The sequence below is a fragment of the Brachyistius frenatus genome, unplaced genomic scaffold (assembly GCF_029030835.1).
Source record: "Brachyistius frenatus isolate BFR_SWC_R1_liver_20210118 unplaced genomic scaffold, ASM2903083v1 Contig_62, whole genome shotgun sequence".
Taxonomy (NCBI): Eukaryota; Metazoa; Chordata; class Actinopteri; family Embiotocidae; genus Brachyistius; species Brachyistius frenatus.
This window is the reverse complement of record NW_027210661.1, coordinates 1,330,001-1,347,756: the sequence shown is the minus strand read 5'-3', so window position 1 is coordinate 1,347,756 and position 17,756 is coordinate 1,330,001. Positions and strand designations below refer to the sequence as shown.

The 17,756-nt window shown below is 46.7% G+C and overlaps 3 protein-coding genes across 5 annotated transcripts in view; 1 reads left to right on the top strand and 2 right to left on the bottom strand.

Annotated features, from left to right (window-relative positions):
- tbcb (tubulin folding cofactor B) overlaps nt 1–17,756 on the bottom strand; it is a 170,981-nt gene that overhangs the window by 28,284 nt on the left and 124,941 nt on the right. The gene's annotated exons all lie outside the window — the stretch shown is intronic.
- Nucleotides 202–5,061, top strand: LOC138625443 (ribonucleoside-diphosphate reductase large subunit). The gene is made up of 4 exons (XM_069706373.1): nt 202–396; nt 1,878–3,859; nt 4,380–4,568; nt 4,690–5,061. Exons 1-4 carry the CDS (start codon nt 378–380, stop codon nt 4,861–4,863), a joined length of 2,364 nt encoding a protein of 787 aa, XP_069562474.1. The 5' UTR covers nt 202–377; the 3' UTR covers nt 4,864–5,061.
- The window catches only part of sipa1l3 (signal-induced proliferation-associated 1 like 3), a 34,437-nt gene continuing 24,667 nt past the window's right edge, over nt 7,987–17,756 (bottom strand). Inside the window, exons 12-24 of one of the 3 annotated variants that reach the window (XM_069706369.1) lie at nt 17,217–17,468; nt 16,140–16,322; nt 15,529–15,653; nt 14,718–14,833; nt 14,176–14,630; nt 12,150–12,380; nt 11,442–11,604; nt 11,179–11,353; nt 10,882–11,031; nt 10,380–10,506; nt 9,990–10,071; nt 8,529–9,502; nt 7,987–8,490 (exon numbers count right to left, since the gene is read on the bottom strand). In XM_069706369.1, the coding sequence (XP_069562470.1) occupies nt 9,311–9,502; nt 9,990–10,071; nt 10,380–10,506; nt 10,882–11,031; nt 11,179–11,353; nt 11,442–11,604; nt 12,150–12,380; nt 14,176–14,630; nt 14,718–14,833; nt 15,529–15,653; nt 16,140–16,322; nt 17,217–17,468 (2,251 nt within the window). In that variant the 3' untranslated portion in view covers nt 7,987–8,490; nt 8,529–9,310. The remainder of the gene's footprint in view (nt 8,491–8,528; nt 9,503–9,989; nt 10,072–10,379; nt 10,507–10,881; nt 11,032–11,178; nt 11,354–11,441; nt 11,605–12,149; nt 12,381–14,175; nt 14,631–14,717; nt 14,834–15,528; nt 15,654–16,139; nt 16,323–17,216; nt 17,469–17,756) is intronic. The other 2 variants (XM_069706370.1, XM_069706372.1) reach the window with 2 other exon arrangements.

Below are 17,756 nucleotides of genomic sequence, written 5' to 3'. Positions count from 1 at the left end.
CGAAGCGTTACGTCACCTACTTCTCCTTCGCGCCAGATTTGAAAACCGGAAATGGAAGTGGACCTTGTACTCTGCTGTGATTGGGTCTCAAACGCGGCGCCCCTCCCCCCGCTTGTTCTCTCGCTGCTGATTGGCCAAGAAGCCCGTCTGTCTCTTCTCTTCCTGGGTACGTCTTCCGTACAAATACGGCGTTAGCGGGATTTCGGGGACTCGTTCGCGCTTCTCTGCCCGACTCTTTGACAAGCAGGACGTTGTGCTGAAGCCGCAGCTTCTTTTTTTTTTTTTTTTTTTGGTACCGGCGGGGAGGTTCAACTTGTTGCAGGAGAGCGGCTTGTTTTCTCGGGGGGAGACGAGCTCACATCACACTTTTGCCAAGCATGCACGTGATCAAGCGAGGTGAGCGTTTTGTTGTTGTGACCGGATCAAGCTGCCAGTCAAGGCCTCGAGTTAGCTGCAGTCGGGCGGATACCTCCAGCGGTCCCGACCCGCTGCCTCCGTCCGACTCCTTATTTCGCACCTTTTTATTTAAATATTTTTTTTTAGAAAGATCAGTTTAGTCCGGCAGGCTTAATGTCGACGGTTCAATGTAGTTGTCTGTGTCGGTGTTCATGGACTCAGCTTCGAGTCTCTTTGTCACAGATGGCGCCAAAAAAAACCCTGTTCATGTAGTAGTAACATGTCTGAAGAAGATACTGGATGACACGGACAAAAAAAATAATAATCATAAAATGATTAATAATGAATAAATCCCTGATATGGATATTAAAAAAAACAACACTAATCGGTAATGGATGTTTTAAAGTAAAAAATGATAGAACAGTTTAGAGGAGCCTCCGAAACGAGGAAAAGACGTTTTCATAATATTACAATGGCCACAATCCAAGACGTGAACTAGTCTCATATCTTGGCACCGTAAAAACACTTGAAGCTTCGCCCGGCCGACATAAAACTAACAAAGTAATGAGCACAGCAGAAATCTGCTGTTAAAAAGCAGGTCGGTATGTGGAGGGCAGAAAATGGCTGTTGATTAAAAAAAAAAAAAAAAAGTTTCCCCAAAGTGCAAAAAAAAACAAAAAAATGTCTTGGTTTTTTTTTCCTTATCAAAAGATATTCATTTCATAATTCTGGAAGATTAAAGTAAACGGACAGTGTTGATATTTTAAGAGGCTGGAAAATTATTAAAACACTTTTCTTTTTTTTTTTTGTCCACTAGTTGGTGAAGCTCCGCCTTAATTCTCAAAGTATAGTTGACAATAAGCCCTGCACTATTATATTATATTATATTATGTATACAAATATAAAGTATATATACAAAAGCCAAGATGTTTTTTTTTTAATTTTAAGTCACTTTTAAATCATTGGAGGGGTTGTACGTGGTACTACTGGTCATTTCTAAGTACTTTTTTTTTTTTTAACGTGGTTAACTCATTTAAGAACACAATGACTTCCGATAAATGATAGTTAAAAGCAAAACTGTGTAAAATGGTTTGTGTTTTTTTTCCATTAGATGTCAAAAGTCACTTAAATGACACCAAAAGTAAAAAAGTCTCATTTCCAGACTTCAAAGGAATCTGGAGGCCGACTGATGCAGAAATGTTTCTTAAACTTCAGATACCAACAAAAGTGAACATGTTTAACTCGCCAACAAACCTCGATATCGTTTAGTAGAATTGATGATGCCATTTTTGAGCTCGGTCGACTTTAATAAAATGAAAAAGTTACTTCAGCATTAGATTACAGCGAGTTGGGCGTCACTGGCCTTTTTTTTTTTTTTTTTTTTTTAAACTAATGCCGACGAGTGATAATATCAACGAATTAGTTGAATGTTGCTCATGACTTCAGTCACCGAGACGTGTGGTTTTTCTATTATTTTTCAGATGGCCGCCAAGAGCGCGTCATGTTCGATAAAATCACCTCTCGCATCCAGAAGCTTTGCTACGGCCTGAACTCCGACTTCGTGGATCCGGCCCAGATCACGATGAAGGTGATCCAGGGTCTGTACAGCGGCGTCACCACCGTGGAGCTCGACACGCTGGCGGCGGAGATCGCCGCCACCCTCACCACCAAGCACCCCGACTACGCCATCCTCGCCGCTCGGATCGCCGTCTCCAACCTGCACAAGGAGACCAAGAAAGTGTTCAGCGAGGTGATGGAGGACCTGTACAACTACGTCAACCCTCATAACAAACGCCACTCCCCCATGGTCTCCAAGGAGACGCTCGACGTCGTCCTGGAGAACAAGGACCGCCTCAACTCGGCCATCATCTTCGACAGGGATTTCTCCTACAACTTCTTCGGCTTCAAGACTCTGGAGCGCTCGTACCTGCTGAAGATCGACGGCAAAGTGGCCGAGCGGCCGCAGCACATGCTCATGAGGGTGTCCGTGGGAATCCACAGCACGGACATCGACGCCGCCATCGAGACCTACAACCTGCTGTCGGAGCGGTGGTTCACCCACGCCTCGCCGACCCTCTTCAACGCCGGCACCAACAGGCCGCAGCTGTCCAGCTGCTTCCTGCTCGCCATGAAGGACGACAGCATCGAAGGCATTTACGACACGCTGAAGCAGTGCGCCCTCATCTCCAAGTCGGCCGGAGGAATCGGCGTGGCGGTCAGCTGCATCAGGTCGACGGGGAGCTACATCGCCGGCACCAACGGCAACTCCAACGGGCTCGTGCCCATGCTGAGGGTCTACAACAACACGGCGCGTTACGTCGACCAGGGGGGCAACAAGAGACCCGGGGCCTTCGCCATGTACCTGGAGCCGTGGCACTTTGACGTGTTCGACTTCCTGGAGCTGAAGAAGAACACGGGGAAGGAGGAGCAGAGAGCCCGAGACCTCTTCTACGGCCTGTGGATCCCCGACCTTTTCATGAAGAGGGTGGAGAGCAACCAAGACTGGTCCCTGATGTGTCCCGACGAGTGTCCCGGGCTGAACGAGTGCTGGGGGGAGGAGTTCGAGAAGCTCTACGCCAAATACGAGGAGGAGGGGCGGGTCAAGCGCGTGGTGAAGGCTCAGCAGGTGTGGCACGCCATCATCGAGTCGCAGACGGAAACGGGCACGCCGTACATGCTGTACAAGGACGCCTGCAACAGGAAGAGCAACCAGCAGAACCTGGGCACCATCAAGTGCAGCAACCTGTGCACGGAAATCGTCGAGTACACCAGCGACGACGAGGTGGCCGTCTGCAATCTGGCCTCCATCGCTCTCAACATGTACGTCACCCCGGAGCGGACCTACGACTTTCAAAAACTGGCGTACGTGACCAAAGTAATCGTCAAAAACCTGAACAAGATCATCGAAATCAACTACTACCCGGTGCCCGAGGCCGAGAAGTCCAACAAGCGTCACCGGCCGATAGGGATCGGAGTCCAGGGGCTGGCGGACGCCTTCATCCTGATGCGTCACCCGTTCGAAAGCCCGGAGGCTCAGCTGCTGAACGTCCAGATCTTCGAGACCATCTACCACGCCGCGCTGGAGGCGAGCTGCGAGCTGGCCGCCGAGGTCGGCCCCTACGAGACGTACGAGGGCTGTCCGGTCAGCAGGGGCGTCCTCCAGTACGACATGTGGGACAGGACGCCCACGGACCTGTGGGACTGGAAGCTGCTGAAGGACAAGATCGCCAAACACGGCGTGAGGAACAGCCTGCTGCTCGCCCCGATGCCCACCGCCTCCACCGCCCAGATCCTGGGCAACAACGAGTCCATCGAGGCCTACACCAGCAACATCTACACCCGCAGGGTCCTGTCGGGCGAGTTCCAGATCGTCAACCCTCATCTGCTCAAAGACCTGACGGAGATGGGGCTGTGGAACGAGGACATGAAGAACCAGCTGATCGCTCACAACGGATCCATTCAGGTAATCGCACGCTTCACGTCGGGTCGTGGGACGTCCTCTTCTTTCCTGTATCGCAAGATGCATTCATCGGCAGCTTTTTAAAAAAAAATTTTTTTATATCATCAATCAACCAAACACATTAAAAAAAAACAAAAACAAAGATTCAATATTTGATGCGTCTCAAATGTGAAGAATTGCTGTTTTTCTTCGTCGTGTGCGACGAGGAAATTATACTTCTTTAACTTTTGGACAAAAATGTCAACATGTTTAATAGACCGATAATAATCGTTGGCAATTTAAACTGTTTAAAACAAATTTTTTTATGTATCTAGTGGATTAAATGTGATTTCCTCCATTTAAATGCTTCGCCTATTAAACTTCAGACTTTAAATAAATATTAAAGGAGCAAATTCTCACATTTCAGACACCGGAAAGCTGATGTGCGAAATATTTGCTGGTAAAATGTCTCTCGTATTGTTTGTCCCGATTGACGTACAGAGTAAAGACATTCTCGGCGTATTTTTTTTTTTTACTTTAACAGGACATCGCCGAGATCCCAGATGATCTGAAGCAGCTGTACAAAACGGTGTGGGAAATTTCCCAGAAGACCGTGCTCAAGATGTCCGCCGACCGCGGCGCCTACATCGACCAGAGCCAGTCCCTGAACATCCACATCGCAGAGCCCAACTACGGCAAACTGACCAGCATGCACTTCTTCGGCTGGAAACAGGTGAGCGAGCGCGGCGGGGCAGATCGGCAGCTGCGGATTTAAGAGGGCGACGTCATCGTCGCCGCCACCGCCGCGAATTCACCTCTCTCTCTCTCTCTCCCGTCCCGTCCCGTCCCCGCAGGGTCTGAAGACGGGAATGTACTACCTGAGGACGAAGCCCGCCGCCAACCCCATCCAGTTCACCCTGAACAAGGAGAAGCTGAAGGAGTCGCAGCCGGAGACCAAGGAGCACAACATGGCGGCCGTGGCGTGTTCCCTGGAGAACCGAGACGACTGCCTCATGTGCGGGTCGTGAAGCTCCGGCCCGACGCGCCTCGTCCGCACGTCCCCGCCGATCGCACCGTTTTGAAGCGGGTCAGAATGTATAGAAAGGTTTTTTTTTTTTTTTTATTCTAAATAAACACCCAAACTCGACGGGAGGCAGCACTTACTACAAAATGTATATTATGAAAAAGCTTTGCGATAGAAAATAAAAGATTTAATTGCAAGTTGAGGAATTGTTGTTTTGTTTCTATCAAAGAGCCAATTTAAATGTCCAGCTGAACATCTGGAGACTGAAATATCATATGGTCACGGTTCCAGATGTCCGATCAGTTTTGTCCCACAAACTAAAACGGGTGAAGCTTGACGTGCTTTCACGTCATTTTTAACAGCTTCCCCAGCGACAGACCGTATCTTACTTATTCTTACATCAAGCCTGAAATAACAACGGCAACAGTCGGCCGAACGGACGAGCTCCAGTCTCCTTGTTCAACGTTTACAAGTCAGGATACTGGAATTAGAAACCGCTGATTCGGTGAGACGAATACATTTTGTTTAATGGAACAAAATCTTTTTTTTTTTTTTTTAAGTTTGTAAAGTACCAATCATAAAAACCAGAAGACAGAAAATGACTTTTTAATTTGTTTTTTTTTATAATTAAGACTTATTAAGCACAAACACTCCACTTTCTCAAATGGAAAGATTTACCGTGCGTCATGAATTTGATATTTTTTGGAGAAAAGCAACTCGAAAACATCAGTTTTGTGGGAACTGAGCATTTTCCGATACTGTACACAAAATTTGTAAACATTTTCAAACGGTTGGTTTGATTTATAATAACCACATTTGTCATCAGTTCACCACTTGAATAAGTTAAGAAAGGAAAAAAAAAAACAACTCGGGAATAAAACACGGCAAATGTTCTGATAGTTATTTTTAATATAATTTTTTTTTTTTTTATAAAATAATGAAAACATAATTTACACTTTTAAATGTACAAGTTATTATTACAACCCAAAGAAAGAAAACCAGAATGTGTTTGCCTTCGCTTCACGTGCCTCCGCGAAGACGGCAGACGGAGCGGAAGAAGGGAAATAACCAGGAATCGTACAAATCAAGTTTTTATACACAAATCGGGAGTAAAACGGCAAATAACACACAAGTACCCTTGTCCTCGTCACTATCGTCTGCAACAGTGGCCAACGTGTTAAAAAATAAATTATAAAAATATTTAACATCTAAAAAAAAAAAAACAACAACAACAACCTAGTCATACAATATTACCATTAATAATGCAGTATTGATTTGTTCACCAGGGGGCACCGTGTACGCTATAAATAGCTTAAAATTATACATAACATGAACGAGATTTATATATATATATATATATATATATATATATATATATATATATATATATATATATATATATATAAAGAAACTTTGCCCCTTTTACATAAGCAAACTAAAGATTAAGACTTGAAGTTACTAAAATCACAGCTATACCTGCAAAGCTGCGAGAACGAAGGACTTCCTGCTGGAGGAATAACAGGAGTGAGTTCACCGTCACGACCAAACCTGAAACCAGGATGAGGAGGAGGAAGAGGTGGGGGGGGGTTCGTAAAGAGGGCCGACGCCGCTCACAAACTCCAAACTGACCGATACGAGCAGTGGGAGTACCTGCAGAGGAGTGAAGGAGTGCAGGAGTGAAGGAAAACTGCAGTTCGTTGCCCACGACGCTTGCGGCCTCTCGTGTCAGCCGAAGAGACGAAGTTATGATCGCGTGAAGAGTCTGCTTTTGGCTTATCCAGCGAATTAAATACTTCAAAACAAAACAAAACAAAAACAGATCGGGGGGAAATTCAAATATCGCCGCCAGCAGTCCTGCTTCATTTAAAGGGATGCCTAACATTTTTTTATTTTTATTATAAACAACATCAAACCGCGTCATTAAAAGCCACCTCGTCCTTAAACGGCATCTCGAGGAAACCTGAGTGGAAGATTCAAACGAACAGATCCGAGCCGGGTGAAAGAGGGAAAAACCTCCCGACGAGCGGAAGCTGTTCGGCTCGCGTTACAGTTTTCGTCGTCGGACGTCTCGGCGGGGGGGGGGGGGGGGGATCCTCCGCGGGGGGGAGTAGAGGGGGAGGGGGTGAGGGCACAGCGTCCGTTCAAGTACCAGCGCCCCCCCCCCCAAAAAAACAGACACTTATTTCGGTAGTGAAAAATAGATATAGTAGACAATATCGCTGAGCCAAGCGAGCCGTATAAATAGTCTCCGGTGTCGATCACAGAATCGTCCAAACGGACCGGTTCTGATACGAAAAGAGTTTCAGTGTTGCCGAGTTGAGTTTCATGTTCAGTAAAATGTTTCCTGCGAACCGATGACGGGAGCTTCGCTTTTACAAACACAGAAAGAGGTCGATATATATATATTTTTTTTCCCCCATTTGCTCTCTCGATGAAAAGAGTCGGAAGCGGTTGCCAGGCAACCAGCGGAGACTTCAGGGGAGTTAAAACGAGGGGTGGGGGGGGACTTTGTCGAAGGAGCGGACCCTGCTGCTTTCAGTTCGGCACGCCCCTGGACACGGTTCCCGTCTTCACGCTGAACTTTCTTTGAGATGTTCCTCAGCGGAAAGATGTTTCGGCGAGAGGGACATCCGCTGAAACAGCTCGGATTCGCAATAGAAAAGGAACGACGAGGCCTTATTTTGTAATTACGACTCGGTGTCTTATCACGATGAGATAATAATGCGCGACGGGCTGCTGGGGCAGGAACGGGAACCCTTCAGAAAAGGAGTCGTCGGGTTCCTGAGATTTCTTCACCGTCGAAGTTATTCGTCGACAGCTGTCGATAGAAAGAGGAACTGTTCGCAGCTAATTCAGCGTACTTCATTTAAAAAAAAAAAAAATAAAAAAAGATAAAGAAGCTAAAAACACTGCAACGCCCTGCATCAGGGGCAACGTTACACTTCCTGTTTCATGTTAACGTTGACGTCTGCAGTGTTATGAGACATTCCCCCCCCCCAAATAATTTGATGAAAAAAAAAAAAAAAGTATTAATATTCCTGCTCATATTCATTATATTAAATCAAGAAACGTATTCAGAAGTACAGTTGATAATTAATCTCCACATTAAACCTTTTTTTTTTAAAAAAAAAATGACAAAATATTGAGATCAATTCTCAGAATGATTTGATAGTAAGTCATAATCGTAAAATAAGTCCCTCTTTTCTGATTGCGAAGCACCTTTTCCCCACCAGGAAGTGTAATTCTCCAAATGTTGCAGCTGTTACTGTCAACGTTACGAAAAGAGATCAACTGTTTTTAACGACTCGTACGGGTTTAAAATAACGATCCGGTGCGTTCAGATCTGAGATGACGGGGGCACTGATGAAAACCGGGGGGTGGGGGGTGTGTGTGTGTGTGTGTGGGGGGGGAATCAAAGGAAAACAACGCACTGCATTAGTGATACGACGCCGTTACGTCACCGAGCTTCGTTGACGTCGGCCGTTTCCTCCCGATGCCGACGGCTTGTTTTCACAGCCGCAGTTCGTCCATGTAAACGAAAGACAGGAAAATATCGTGGCCCACAAGTTTCATTTTTACAGTAAACAAGTTTGTTCATCACGCAGTTGTCCTTTAACAGACAAATCACACTCTTGACACGCACACGCACGCACGCACGCACGCACGCACACACACACACACACACACACACACACACACGCACACACGCACACACGCACACAGAGGGAATAAAATGCATCCCGCCTTGAGCACAAACAAAACGCTGCTGTGCCGTAATGAGTATTGTACCATCAGTTACACACACGCACGCACGCACACACGCTCACACCTCTTTAGTACGACTGCTGTACAATATCAGTACACCGTTGATAATATTGATACATGAGAAATGTACCTACAGTACCCTGTCTGTAGAGCTTCCATTACTTCTAGTGCATTCTGGGAGATGCAGTCTGTAATGCGTGTTTTTTTTTTTTTTTTTTTTTTTTTGGCTGATTCGCTGCAGGAACAGTATTAGGCCTCTCCAGGTGATGCAGTGTTCTCTAAAGCAGTCAGGATCTCCTCTCCTGCTCGCTCCTCCGGCATAGTAGCATGTGTATTTATATATAAGACGAGTAAATTAAGACGTGTTCACTTGAGTTTAGAAAAATAAAGCGGGTCAGAGTGAAGAGTCTCCGCTCCCTCCGAGACCCTCCGGGAGTGTGTTTGCGTTTTAAAAATCCAGGTGGTCTTTTCTCACCGTCTCTGGTTTAAGGCAGTCCAGTGGAAGCTGAGTTGAGGGTGACATCATCGTGTCCTCTGCCGCCCGTGCGAGTGCAAGGAATCATGGGTACTGAAACCAGCGTTTCTCTCCCTCCGGCCTGAATCCGACGGCCTTCTTCTTCTTCTTCTTCTTCTTCTTCTTCTTCTTCTTCTTCTTCTTCTTCTTCTTCTTCTTCTGTCGCCGTCGATCACTCCCTCTGGGAGTCGCTCTGCGTTAAGGAGTGAGCCTCGTGGTCACTTCCTGTCGTGTTCAGGTTGGTAAAAAGCCTGCTGAACTTGCGCAGCTGCTCGCTGGCTGTCTGGCTCTCCTCCTGCAGCCGCTGGTTGTTGTCTCTCAGGTTGGCCATCTCTGCCAGCAGAACCACTTTGTCCTTCTTCTCCTGGTGTGAGAGAGACAGAAGAGACACTGCTCAGTTCAGTGCGACAGCACACCGGCCACAACTTAATACACTAAAACTAAACAAAACAAAAAACGTGTCAAATCATTTCCCTTCTTGCCGAGAAGTTCGATATGAAAGAGCAAGAAGATGCTTAGCTTAGCGTAAAGTACAAAAGGTCACAAAAATCCACCGACCAAAACCATAACTTCATGTTTTTATACTATTTCCAGCGGCTGCCTGAAGTTTCAAAATAAACAGGTGGGAGGAAAAAGCCGATCCTCTCATCAGCCGATATGCTAATTTCCTGAAAATGTCAAACTATTCTTTGAAACCACAGTAATAATATCTGTTGAGTAGCCTGAACACAATTTATTATATTCCAGCACGCTATAGGGAAAGTGTGCTCATAATACATTACTATCATGTCCTGGTTTAAGTTGTCTCTGGATTTTCTGTTTATACATTTTTAATATAAAGACATTCTCACTCTCTCCAGATCGTTGTTCAGTTGTTTCAACATCACCTCCAGGTGGTAGAGTCGACCAGACAGATCGTTGGGCACCTCGTCGCTGTCAAAAACACGGCACACGTTTACTATAACACTTTAAAAAGACACAAACAGCCAGGGAGGTTTTTACTGGTATCTTAAACCTCCTAAAAAAAAAAAAAAAAAAAAGCTCCTCCCTTTCAATAATAATCCGTTTACTCCGGTGAGAACAAGTCAGTTCTCTTAAACTACCACAAGGTGGCAGTTGTGACAAAGTTTACAACAAAACTTGAATATATTTATTGGTGTTGTTCTGTACACTATACTTGTGCTCTCCTTTTACACCAAACGCTGCCTGTTTTGGACGGTGTAACCGTGACTTGGGCTCACCCGCTGAAGGTCGGCGTGGTTCGGGGCGTCTGAGGCGTCTGAAACTGGACCGGACTTGTGACCGGTCTCGCGTCCGGACCTCCGACCTGCGGCTCCGTCAGTGAGAAGAGGGAAACCGCTCTTTGTGCTGCAACAGAGACACACGATCAGGCTTTCCAACAAAAAAAAAGCGACGCGAAAGAGTCTTTTCACGCTACCGGCCCCCCGGATGCTCGACGCGGTCACCCTCGCGCACCGGACCCGGCAGCGGGTGAGGCCACGGATCACGTGCTGGAGGCCGAGATGCAGACGAGCCGGATCCCTCTTTCTCTCCCAGGAGTGTCGCGTGACAGAAAAGAGAGCTGAAACCGATCCACCGCGACACCCAGGCAATACGTCTTAAAACTCGCCGGGTGGGAGTTCAGATTTTAAACCGGTTAAATATGTCACACGTTACATTTAAATCCCCACGCCGAGCTTACGTTACCGCAGCTCACTCCCGAAGTGTTTTCCCCCTCCTCACCTTCGTAGACTTTAGCAGCGTTGACCAGGCTGGACCACTCCAGCCCGCAGGCTGTGTCGGGGAGGGGCATGAGCCCGGCGTCGAGCCTCCGCAGGGGGGGAACTTTGTCTCGGACTTCTGTAAGCGACAGCTCTGATGCAGACAGAGGCGCTGAGGGACGGGAGAGGAGAGCAGCTGCAGTAAGTTAACAAGCCCGCGTCTGAAACGAGGGCGTCCACATGCGACAAAACGTTGCGGAACTCATGAATGGAACGAATCACGTTGATGAAGACCGAAAGGACTGCTCTTGTCCCTCACCCTTCTTGGCCTGCATGTGGTTGGAGGAGACGGCGTGTCTGCGGGTGGGCAGCGTGCAGGTGAACAGCACGTCGGTGGGGGTCATCTGGTTCTCAGAGGTGGCAAAGCTGGCATCTCTGCGCCCGCTGCACAGGGACTCATCTGAAAAGGTGCGCTGCAGGGTGCGTCTGGGAGACTGCGGGTGGAGAGGTCAGAGGTCAGAGGTCAGAGCTCTGTGTCCCTTTAAAGGTTACATGCATGTGCATCGCGAGCGTGTTCCTCACGGGGTCTCTTTGTGGCGTCTCTCCCGGGTTGTCCATGATGATCAGCTTCTTCAGGTCGTCTTCGATGGTGCTCTTGTACGTCCGTCGCGGAGAGCGCAGGTCTCTCAAGGACGCTCGGAGACGAGGTTGTCCAAACACGTTCTTTGAGTTGGTATCTACCTGCCTGGAGACCAAAAAAAAAACACACAGGAAGGTTTGTTCTCTTCCGCTTAGGAGTCGCAGCTTCAGATGATGTACAGGTCAGTGTTTCACTCCTGCTGAAGACGCTCATAACCTGAGCATCACGTTTCAGACCAGTGGTTCCCAACCTCTGGTTCACGACTCCGACAAGGAGTCGAACGATGAATTTGAGAGAAAGCCAAATTACGCTCATGATTGTTTGTTTTCCTTTTGGGTGTGCGTGTTTTTTCTCGTGAATTACACAATAGATTTACATCCTGAGAGCTCAAAGCACTTTGGTTGAATTGGTCACAGACGATACGTCCAACGTGTGTTCGGTGTTGAAGGGTCCCGTGCAGACGCTACTTTGTTTGGGGCGGCTGGGAACCGGTGCTATATTCTTCAACATTAGCGTATGATCATATTCAGCACAAGCACGAAATAGATTAGGGGAGGTAGTAGAAATTCACCCCACTTAGTTATTAGTAAAGATCATTTCTGTCACTCAACCACAGGTGAGGATGTTAAGCTCTCCGTCTCTTATCTTACTTCTTGGGGTTTTTGTTGTCCGAGCTGGAGGGTGCGGTGGCGTTTGAAGGAGATGGACCGGTGTCTTCTGTCTGCCAGGCAGGTTGTCTGCTCTTTCCATATAAGACCTTGGGGGCGGAGCTTGATAAAGGGGTAGAGTTTAAGTGAGACAAAGTGGGCGTCGTCGTAGAGGCTCGGACCGGTCGTGCTTTCTCCGCTGTCGGGGTTTTGTAACCCTGCGGCGTGTAGGCCCTTGACGGAAGGACAGAAGAACGCAACATAAATGAAACAAGATCAACAACACTTCAGCAGCTGTGGGAAGCTGACGGTTTCCACCTCGCCCTGATGATGATGATGATGATGATGATAATGTTGAACTTTTGAAGGGATGACAGAAAGTCAACAGCTACTTGGTGTGAATTATGAGACTGTAGGCAGTGACGGGATGTAAACAACGAATGGATACCAAGCGCAGTACAGGACTTTTCTTTTTGCAGTACTTTTCAGGTTTTGTGAACATTTTCTAAATGTTTAGATTCTCAGAGGCAACAGTGGTGTAAATAGTTCATTCAATATCTGTGCACTGGGAAAAAAAAAAAAAAAAAAAGTGATGCCTGTAGTCATATTATCTTAACACATTATGTCACAAATAGTTTGCAGTGCGGAGTGATGCAAAGTACATTCATTTAATCTGGAATAAAGACATTTATATCAGAGAGAAGCATGCAGAGAAAATAAGTTTCTGCAGCAGAACAAAATATTTATTCCTTCTGTCAGGATGTTTCTGCGCTCAAATGCTGCATTTGACATTATTTGGTTTAATTACATGTCCCTTTGGATCATTCATTTAGTTCAAGTAAAAAAAAAAAAAAAAAAAAAAAACGGTCTAGAGGTGAGATATAGCATTTTGACACTTTAAGAACAAATAAAAATAATTATACAAAGACAGCTGTGAAAGATCCTCTGACTAATCAGGACACGACAACATGTCCAAGAAATGAGCAGAGCGCAGAACAAGCACCAGTAAGAACACACATCGTGTGCTCCTTTTTATGACATTATCAATTCTGTGCGGTATGTTTTCCTGTCCTCCTCTTCCTCGATCACGCGATGAAGACAAAGAGTGCAATTAAAGTCCAAGTACCGTTGTCCAGCGTCCAACACTTTATACGTGGCAGGTACTAGATTACCGAGAGCCGGTACAACACCACCGACAACAAGGGAAACAACAGAGGAGTTATGAACTGCTACTCCTATCATTTATAAACTGATGTTGCCACCGTGCTTTGCTGCGGGCTACGGAAGCAGCATCTGAAATGTCTTTTACCCATCGAACCAATTCTTTTGCAACACTGCAAGTAACGCTCAATAACAAAACCGGACCAAACATCAAATCTATCCAGCCGACTCGCACTGAGAGTAGAGAAAGTATTACAAGCGCCACAACAAACCACACCTTACAATGCTATTTGCTGAATTTCACACCACACCTGCAGCGCATCGGCTCTGATTCAGTGTCGGTACTACGTTGTACTCCGATGGTCTGTCACGTCCCCGGCACAGACGGCAGAATTAGAGTCGATGGCACTCCGGGTTCAGACGCAGCTCGTTTAAATCCAGCACAGACTGGTGGAAGCGTGTGTATATTTGCTTGTTGAATGACTTTATGCATTTATGATGTGTGTGTGTGTGGGGATGCAGTAAGAAGTCCAACAGAGCAAGAGATCACACGATGATTTATATGTTTGACAAGGATTAGGCTGCCATAATCCTTCATGTACCCTTTAAATACATTTACATGTATCATACCAGTGACCTGGCGATGGTATATAAACTGCCTGATTGATGGATCAGGACACTAACAAGCCCAAAAAGTTTCAAGTCCTGACTAAGTACATTCTTCATTAAGCTGAGCAGCATTAAAAATGAAAGTGTCTCTCTATAGAATAAAAACAGCACATATCTGGGATGAATCTGCCCCGTCATTCATTTAGGTTAATGTTAGCTTTAAAACGGGCCATAAAAGATGCATCTCATCATCTCTTACCTGGGTTTGAAAGCATCCATTTTATCAGCACTGGAGCCAGGAGGCGGGAATGTCCTCGTCCGGTACCCTCTGTTCTGATTGGCCGCGGCTGGCACGATGGGCGAAGACTCTCGTCTCCTGGCTTCTCCCGCGCTGCCGCTGCCGCTGCTCCTCCCCACGGTCAGCTCCTGGATGCCGCTGTAGGTTGCCGAGCAGTGAATGGGCTTGTGGGACTGGTTGTTGGACATGTTTCCGTGGCGGGTGTGGTTGTAGTGGGTCGAGGCGTCGATGCCGCTGTCGTTGGACCCCCCCTTGTTGAGAAGGTCGGGGTCGGGATCAGCCGGGTCGCCGAGGCCGCCCCCGCCCCCCCGCTCTCCTCCAGGTGCCCCGTCGAACCAGCGCTCTTCGCTGTGGCCGCTGGAGGCGTTGCTGGACAGAGTGTTGCTGCTGGAGTGGCTGGAGTACTGAGTCTCACCCTGCACGGGACACAACAGTCAGACGCACTCGGAGAGGCAGAGACGGGGACAGATGAACAAATGAGACGGGGACATGACGAGTCTGACCTTGGAGTGCCTGTTCGGGGAGTCTTTGCCCGGGACATCCTGTCTGGTCAGTCTCCTCTGCCCCCCTCCGCCACCTAGTCCCCGAGACGATGACGCCGGGACATGCCAGAGGGGCTCTAGACAGAAAACACAGACACACAGGATTAAAGCAAATTACACTGAACGTCCATGGTTGGCAAAGAGGATTAAATACTTATAGCACATTTAAACACGGACCTCCCCCCACACATCATCACTCAAAATCACACTCGGATACCTCTCGTCTACTGGGCAAAACACACTTTGAAATGATACAGAAACCAATGAGAGAGGTCCGATGAACTCAGTCTGCAATAACAGATTTCATGGCTGCATATCAGCACCATTTAAGTGGATACGTTGAATATGATAGAAAAAAGTTGCATATTTGCACACTGGCTCTAACTTAAAGTTGAGTTTCTGACCACTGGTGAATGTGAATTAATATTAACGCTCCTGTTTTACTCTCCTGAGGGAACGATGCGTCTCTTCAGCTGCTAAATGCTCCACTCTGTTCAAACGCTGGCTGCTGACTTTGCGTTGTCAGTTGTTTGGTTCTGTATCGATCGTGTGCCGTGAGGTTTTTAGAGCTTTTTATTACTGCTGCGGCCGAAAATCACACTGATGAGGGTGAATCAAAAGAATAACTGCATCTGAAAGACCAAAACAATGAGCTAAACGATGCTAATGCTCCAGAGAAACCGGTTATGCAAGTATTTTAGTGATCCATTTTTAATATAAAAACGTGGATTACAGTCACTTATAGAGCATTTGCATTTGGAAGGTGGTGTACCTGCTTTGCTGCGCTCCATGGTGCTGTCCTGGCTGGTGAAACCAGAGGAAGACTCTCCACTGGAAGTGACGTCCACACTGAGGTGGGGTTCATAAGGCAGCAGGGGGCGCTGTCCTGTTCCATATCTACATAGATCATAGGAGAAAGGATGGTATGTCAGTAATGAACATATTCATGTACTCTCTGTAGCAAAATAATTGGATTGAGTTAAAGGACATGCAAAGGAAAGTAAAATTCCACCAAAGGGAGTCCTGAAAATATCCAGTTTGGATTCAACAAAGAGGAGATTTTGCATACTGACGGCGGTTGAATAAAACACGTTTTTCTGGTTGGGTGAGATGTTACCAACCTCCACACTGTGAGGAAGAGCCACCCACACAACAGATCCTACTTCTGGGAAACAGTGTGTTCATACACTTCTAATGGCAGCGGCATTATTCAGACTCTCTTATGAACCAATACAATCCACCTCTCACACACGAAGCAGTTGTTCTGAGTGACATCGGACATGTTTCATCAAGATCAAAGGAGTGACGGAGGAGAGATCACTGAACAAAAGATCCCCCCCCCCAACCACACCCACACACACACACACACACACACACACACACCTGTCGGGTGAAGGTTTGTAGCGTGCGAAGGGGCCTGGTGGAATTCCAGGCGGCCCCATCGCGGAGAGGCCGACCAGGCCTGAGGAGGGCGAGGAGAAGCTCGCCGAGGGGTTTCTGTAGGGCAGCACTCTGTCGCCCCCTGCAGGAGACAGACTGTAGTGGTTCTCTGGGTAACTCACGGGCCTGGAGGGTACAGAGGGTGATGATGGTTAATCCAGAGAGGAACAAACAGAGCACAGAGAAGAGATAGGTAACTTTGGGAGAACAAACCAGGAAAAACACAACATGACAAATATATGACTGGAAACTGAGTTTAAATGTGATTATTCAAAGAGAAATATTTAGATTTTACAGTTTGACTGGCGAGAGTTGAGTTAGAAATCTGTCACATTCAAGCAGAATATAAAACACAAAGAACATGTTGGTAAAATAACATCAGATACTATCAGTACAAGTTCCCACCAGGGTCACATCCAGTGTAGTAATAATATGAGAATGTTTATTACGCCAAGTATATCATCATATCAAAATATTTATTTAGGATTATTTAGGTGCTGCACAGACTTAAATTGATGAATTGAAAAAAACTTTAGAATATTTTCATGATAATATCCTGCTAATAAGACTAAACTGGCATTTTGTTGTTTCGCTTTAATCTGTCAAGACACGTTTTAGGTGGTTTATATTCTGTTCTGTCTTAAACTATCACCAGCGAGTGATTTACCCAACCAGCCGACATCATTGGAGGTGATTAAGTTTGTGACCAGGATACTGCAACAGGAGGACTTTGTGAAGATGGATCATACACTGTATTTGACACCAATCATTTTGTCTTATTGAATCAGACATCAAGTTGTATATCCAAAGGTGCTGCTTGTACTTAGTTTCGTTTATACTTGATGCACTTTCACTTTAATATTTACTATTACTATTTACTATAACTATAATATTCATCTTGTCAGCAGTAAATGAGCACTATCAGCTACAGAATATGTGACAGGTGATTGTACTATTTGCAGAGAATATATTCCGAGTCCTCTGTAGTCTAAAACCATAGTAAGTTAGTTAGAGACTCACCTTTTGGAGTTGAGGTGCTGAGGCTCTCTGTAGGGAACTGGCATCAGGCCCTTGTGTGAGCGGGGCAGTGAAGGAGGCGGGGGGCCCATGGGGGCCCAGCGCTGAGGGTTGGGCGTGCTGTGGAGCCCTGGAGGAATGGGTGAGCTTTCCCATCGCCACGGCTGGCGAGGGGAGGGTCGGTATCCTGCTGCCAGAGGCTCCGGTTCGGGCTTCTGCTCCATGGTCTTCATCTCGTACTCCTCCGTGCAGCCCCTGCAGAGACGGAGAGGAGGACTGTGAGGAAGAAGAGCACAGAAGAGGACATCCAGCACAACGAGTGACACTACAACGTTGTCGCCCGCCCTCCCAATCGCCAAGTTCGTCGAGCTTTCATCCGTAGTTTTTGATCCTCCGCTGTGGGTCGGTTATAAGCAGCAGCCTCCTCTCTGAGGGCCTGAACTGCAGCTGAACCGGAGCTGTGGCTTCTGTACCGAGTTCAGTATGAAAACTGCTCAACACATTTTCCCTCATTATTGTCCTCTCGTAACATGCTTTGTGGAT